Genomic DNA, 6,550 nt, shown 5'->3' with positions numbered 1-6,550 from the left:
CAAAGTGGTGAAAGTCTGATACCTGCATCACTTCAGGCTTTCCTCCCACGTTAAGCTGACACGCCGTTAAATAACTGGAATACTGTTAAAAGCGGCGTTAAATCCAACTCACTCACTCGTTTACAATTCAATAATAACAATATATCAACAATTTCAATATATGTACAACCATACGTAAGTTATCTTTAAGTGTTACACAACTATTATCTATGAACAAATTTGTTAGCCATTTCACATAATTGGAGAGGTGTGTTCTCTACTGACGTCTCGCATGGGCACCGGTGGCCCAGTCGTCTGAGGCGCCGCGTTTCGCTGTGCAGAGCTTCGCCAGAATCCTGGTTCACCCTGATTATGTTTCTAGGTTTGTCAGTACCATATCCCTGCTAGTGGGTTTCACTGAAGTGGTAAACGTCTGAGACCTGCATCACTTCGGGCCTTTCTCCCACATTAAGCTGACATGCCGTGATATAACTGGAATAGTGTTAAAAACGGCGTTAAAGCAAAATCACTCACTCACTGTGACGTCTCTCTGATTCCGTTTTTATCTGTTTGTATTATGTCCTTTCAAATCACAGCATATGTATACTGAACCGCAAAAGAAACGTCACCCCAAGTAGCATTGCATGAAAAGTTTACATTTAAAGATCTGTGTAATTTTTGTCAAAGTTTCTAAAAATTGACATTACGTTTTCTGGGAAAATGAAATTTGATGATAAAAAACAAAGCAGATGACAATAAAACCTTTCACCCAAACGCATCACGGCAACGGCCATAGTAAACCGATGTACGTGAGTTCCATGCAAATTGAAATGCATATGTGTTCCCCCAATTTTTGACCTGTAAAAATCCACCCAGATCGGATAACATTAGTAGTTGTGTACTGTGGTATGGAACCCCCTCAGGATTATGGAACCACTCAGGATTATGGAACCAAGATGGCGGCACATCCTCTGTGACGTCACTTCCGGTCACGTGACCTGCGCAGTGCATGATGGGACTCTGCGCGTGCGCCTCCAAGATGGCGTCGCTTCCGTTTCCGGTGGCGTGCGCCTCCAAGAGGGCGTCGCTTCCGTGTCCGGTGGCGTGCGCCTCCAAGAGGGCGTCGCTTCCGTGTCCGGAGGCGCGCGCCTCCAAGAGGGGCGTCGCTTCCGTGTCCGGAGGCGCGCGCCTCCAAGAGGGTGGCGCTTCCGTGTCCGGTGGCGCGCGCCTCCAGGGGTGGCGGTGGTGGAGGGAGGGAGGGAGGGAGGGTGGTGGTGATGAAGGGAGGGAGGAAAGGAGGAGGAGGAGGAGGAGGAGACGGGTTCATGGTGTGGGTGGGTGGGTGGGTGGGAGGGTCGTCAAAGCAAAGGAGGAAAGTTGTCTTTCGGGAGAGATGGGTGGCCCTGAAAAGGGCCGTTGGAAAACAAACTGGAAACTGGAAACTGGAAACTGGAAACGACAGGAAACGGCAGGAACACTGGAACACTGGAAAAACTGCAAACGATGGGACACTGGTAAAAAACAGTGGGGTAGCATGGCCCCATGCGTTAGTCACTTTGTTCAGATGATCTCTCTTCTTCATCCTCTACTTCCATCTCATCCTCGGACTGAAGGTGTCGTCGGCGCTTTGAAGCGTGCTTTCTTGAGAGGCTTCTGGCCCGTTTTCTTTTCTCTACAAGAGGTGTGATGTCCGCCCGGAGTTGTGCGAGGCATTCTTTTAGGTCGAGGACATCGACGTGCACGTCTTCGATGAGATGAACCACTTGTGTCACGGGTGTCACGGGTGCCACGGGTGTCACGGGTGTCGACGTGGACGGTGTTGCTGACGTTTTCTTTCGACTGGGTTCTGGGCAATCTGCAGCGAAATGACCCAGGGCTTGACAGTTGTAACAGTGGTCCAGGCGATGGGAAGTCTTCTTTCGACTGGGTTCTGGGCAATCTGCAGCGAAATGACCCATGGCTTCACAGTTGTAACAGGGACCCAGGTTCCGATTCTCCTGCTTCTCTTGACTGTTCATCTTCGGACAGACATAGTGACGGTGACCTTGAGTGCCACACTCGAGGCATGTCACTTCAGGGCAGTACAGGTAACTGTGACTGTCGGTCTGGCACTTCATACAACTGTATCGAGCTGGCATGATGGGTTTCATAGAATGCAGTGTGTGTGTGTGTGTGAGTGGCTTCGCTCTTGTTTTGTTTTTTATAGAAGAGTCACTGACACCCACCCTCCTGATTGGTTCCCCAGGCCGCGCCCCCGATTGGTTCGTTTCGGGGCCTGGTCTGCACCTCGGTTTTCCAAAACGGACCGACCCCTGTGTTTCTTTTCCATAGGAAATGGATTTTACCATGGGAGAGAAAGCACAACCCCGGTTCGACCATTCAGAGTCCCGCATGACCCGAGCACGGTCTCTGATTGGTCGACAACCCAGGCTTCGGATTGGTCCGATTTCGATCCGGTTTTTTTTTTTTATCGGGGTGTGCATTTCGATCCTGTTTTGTTTTTCTTCATCCTACAGACCACAGAACACGACTATGAGTTTTTAAAAAAAATTTAATCCCCTCGCTCACATGAACCAACACCACAAAACAAAAAGTCACAGGATGAGGGGGCCGTCCCTGTGACTTTTGTGAACACTGGGGGTATGAACGTCTGTACACTTTGAAAAAAGAAACGTTGTCACTTGGGGTGAACAAGACACTCGACTCTTCTCTTCCGTGCTTCTTGGGACACCAAACGTCTGTATTTTTCGTTCACTTCTCCATCAGGACAAAACACACACAAGTATTCGCAGGGCACTTTGGCGTGCTTCAGATGTTCTTTCCAGGGTTGGTCTGTGGCTTCCCATTGGCGGAGTGACACACCGCAGCAATAACAGGTCACACAGTCACCTTGTCCTGGATAGAAATAGCCAGCCATGGCCATGTCATACGGGGTCTGGGTCATCTGTTGAGGCCACGTTTTAAAAGATCTCAGACGTTCTTGAAATGAATCATAGTGAGGATGAGAAGGATGACACAGGGTGTAAGAAGGAAAAGGTCCCTCCAGAATGTCACTGAGTCGCCACGTGTCGTCCCTAAAGAGGGAACGTTTTCTCGCTTCTTGTTCTCTCGCCTTTTCAGACACCCACTCGGAATCGGTGACGACATCTCGGGAGGATGACATGGCATTCATAGAACGTCTTTGCTCCATGATGACGGTGACTTCACTGAAAGAAGGTCTGAGGGTTCGCCTGCTTTTATGAAACTCTCCACCCTACTCCCTTCCACGGAAGGTCATGACCTTAGCTTCCACCTCCTCCACCTCATCACGTGACGTCATCCTGTGTTTGGGTTGACGGACACACGGCATGATTCGTGACACGATCCATGACATGACATGGTACACGGGGAGGGGGTGTGGGGATCGATGCGTACTGGAATGACCGACACCAGGCAGCTGATCTTTCAAGCATGGCCTTTCTCTTTTATCTATATTTTATTTTAATTTTACACTTGGGTGTGCACTGACATGACAGATGCACAGACAGACGGACAGACAACGTCAACGACATCTCAACTCAACCTCTACCCTCGGTTCGGCACTCTATTGGAGTTGAGATCAATCAAGACACAAAGAGTCAGTTCAATCAATCACTGTTTAATCATGAAAAAAACCAATCACAACCAGATACAATGGAAATACGAAAAGTCAATGGAGGAGGGAGTGCTTTGCATGTCCCTACAACAACCACAACAACAACAACAATAACGCGACAACGTTTTCCTCTTCCATCTTCAAGCCCATAAGAGGTGGTCCTCCCTCAACCCTGTGAGAGGTCCATCCGTTCAACACGTACAGTCTATGGTCTCCCTGAAACAGACATGACACATCACTTGATCACGGTTGCAGCTTACGTGTTGACAAGTTCTTCGAGTGAAGAGGAGGATCACCATAAGATGTGATCCTCAGCAGATGTGATAGGCATGTCATCATGTGTCATTATGCGGTCATAGGTCAACATACTACAAGTACAGTCTATGAGCTCCAGACCACAGGTATGACACATCACTTGCCCGCTGTTGCAACTGATGTATCTTAACATGTTGTTGTGTCGGCAAATACGACATCCGCGTTGTAGGGGAGTGAGTTGAGCTTCTCCATAAGGATCCAGGTCAACGTCGTTGTCATCCACATCATCATCATCTTCATCATCGTCGGAAACAAGGGGCGTACCTGAGGAGTAGACATGAACATCTTCCGGGGATGTTGGTGACCAAGAAGCCTCAAGCAGGGGGAGCGTGTCCAGATCCATGGAAGGGAGAGTGGCCAGCTTGAGCGCTTCATGATCCTCACGGTCACCCGTCGTCATCGTCACAGCAGGGGCATTCGGTGAATAGGTGGGCTCCCGAGGGGTTTGTTCCCAACACTGTTCTAGCACGCCCTGGGCTGAACTGACATCAGGGGTCCTGTCAATCATAGGACAGAGTCCATTTATCATAGGAATAGGTCATGAATATGAATCACATCAAGAATGACTGAGACAAAGAAGAGCAAGGGTACTTACAGCTGTTCTTGAGGAGAGATCTTCAGAGATAATTTCTTCCGTGATCGTCTTTTTGCAGGCGTTGCAGGTTTCAAAAAGGATGTCCCCATCGTTTCGATGTCTGTGGTCGCTGCAGCCGTTGTTGCTGTTGCTGCTGTGGTGGTGGTGGTGGTGGGTGTTGCTGCTGCTGTGGGGATCACAACGACTGTGGGCTTGCTTGTCTTTTTCTTCTGGATCTTCTTTATCGTCTTCTTCGATGTGCCTTTCTCGGGTTCAGTCAGCTTCCTCATCTTTGAACGTATCTGTTCGCACATCTGGTTGTCGCCCTTCGCACGTAACTTGGCGTACGCGTCGTCGGTCTTCATCTTTAAACACAGCAAGTCGTACACTTCACCCCACAGTTCAGCAGTCATGTCACCGTTCCCATCTCCACTGCTTCCTTGGCCACCCATGTCGCTTCGTGTCTTGTCATTCAACCGTTTCGACATGATGTTGTCCGGATGTTCTGTTCGTTGTTGTTTCTTTTCAAGTCTTCACGGAGGTGCGTCAACACTTGATGGTACTCTCTCCAAACACGTGTTTCTTCCAGATAAAACGCCAACAACCAACACAACGTGAGGAACATCAATCAGAGGGGGGACGATGTGGTTGCTTGGTCCGTTCAGTGAAAAGTGATGACCGGAGAGCATCGGTCGTATTAAAAGCCACGGAGGTCCTGCTTTCTGATTGGTCCGTTCCGGTGTCTGGTCTGAGTCTCCATTTTTCCAAACTGGACCGACCCTTGTGTTTCTTTTCCATAGGGTTAGGCTTGTAGCGTGAGAGAGAAAGCACAACCTCGGTTCGACCAATCAGAGCCCACCATGGCTCGAGCACGGTCTCTGATTGGTCGACAACCCAGGCTTCGGATTGGTCCGATTTCGATCCGTTTTTTTTTTTCTGTAAGGGGTTCATGTCGATTCAGTTTCGATCCCCTTGTCATGCAAAAAAATTATAGAAAGTCGTCTCTGTACCCAAAGGGGAGCGTGTCTACAGGTAGGCCTGTGGTTTCGTCGTAGACGACACGTCGCTTGTCGTACACGGTACGATAGTCTTTTCGGGTGGGACGGGTCACGAGTGCGTTTTCGTGCCGAGGTCCTTTTCGAATGATCTGATGAGGGTAATCCAAACTGATTTTCTTCTCCTCCTCCTCTTTCCCAGACCGTTGTCCCAGTATCAGTCCTTTCATGGTGTCAAAGTTGAGATGGCGTTGGTTTCGGTAATTCAAAGTGAACCCTCGCACTTTGCAGGTCGTGCGCGTTCCATCGGGTCTGGGGTTCATTAACTCATAGCCATAGTTTTTGGGACCTCCTGACACAAACGTCTTGATGGTGTTTCCGTCCAGTTCATCCGTAAACTCACCCAACGAATGACCCAGCTCTGGATTCGCGTCGTGGGGTCGATGAATGTAAATGACGCTGTCCGTGTCAAAGTACAAGACCCTGCGGCCCACCAGGGCAAGGGTCTCGTACAGCTTGAGACGTGCTTGGGCGGTGACCCAAGCAGCGATGGCGACATTGAAATGAGAATGAGGGGTTTGGAATTCTTTCTGCTGGGTATAGGTCACTTCCACCATGTGTTCGTTGACAACGGTCACATCCTCGATGGTATTGCGATCATCCCTCCACAAGGCAAAGTACTGTGCAGGATCGTTCATATAGACGTTCTGACTGTAGTCTACCCATTGCCCAAACTTGCCCCAGAGCGAATTCAGTTGCATCTTGGCAATCGTGCGGCGTCCTGGATTTTTTTCGATGCGGTCCTTGTCCAACCGAATGCCTTCTTTGTCGTAGATCTCCTGGATGTAAGCGTCGTGATCCGTACATCCTTCGGGGTATCCGCTGGCTTCGAGCTTCTCCTTGAAATGTCGATCGATGTAAGTGTCAAAGAGTCCCACTTGCTGGGTGTCGGGGTCATGCTGTGCAAAGGTGTCAAAATGCCAAACGTCGTAGATCTGAAGCACCCGGTAGTCATACTTCTTCACGGCTTCCTGGAGTTCTACGGTGGCGTAC

At 49.5% G+C, this 6,550-nt stretch overlaps 1 protein-coding gene across 1 annotated transcript; it reads right to left on the bottom strand.

The window, feature by feature from the left end:
• Positions 1-4,299: 4,299 nt before the first annotated feature.
• Positions 4,300-5,624, bottom strand: LOC139457165 (uncharacterized). Its single transcript, XM_071238589.1, has 3 exons — positions 4,524-5,624; positions 4,400-4,425; positions 4,300-4,307 (listed from the first exon to the last, which is right to left on the bottom strand). The coding sequence occupies exons 1-3, from the start codon at positions 4,988-4,990 to the stop codon at positions 4,300-4,302; spliced, it is 501 nt and encodes a 166-aa protein (XP_071094690.1). The 5' UTR covers positions 4,991-5,624.
• Between the last annotated feature and the right edge of the window lie 926 nt (positions 5,625-6,550).

Source organism: Haliotis cracherodii, unplaced genomic scaffold (assembly GCF_022045235.1).
Source record: "Haliotis cracherodii isolate W230 unplaced genomic scaffold, xgHalCrac1.p SCAF_12, whole genome shotgun sequence".
Classification (NCBI taxonomy): domain Eukaryota; kingdom Metazoa; phylum Mollusca; class Gastropoda; order Lepetellida; family Haliotidae; genus Haliotis; species Haliotis cracherodii.
The sequence above is the reverse complement of the archived record's forward strand: the minus strand, read 5'-3'. Positions and strand labels throughout refer to the sequence as shown.

Excerpts from the sequence above, each read along its gene's own strand:
- LOC139457165 (XM_071238589.1), bottom strand. The coding sequence starts at position 4,990 with ATGTCGAAACGGTTGAATGACAAGACACGAAGCGACATGGGTGGCCAA. Across the intron at positions 4,426-4,523 it reads ATCTCTCCTCAAGAACAGCT|GACCCCTGATGTCAGTTCAG; the intron begins GTAAGTACCCTT and ends TATGATTGACAG.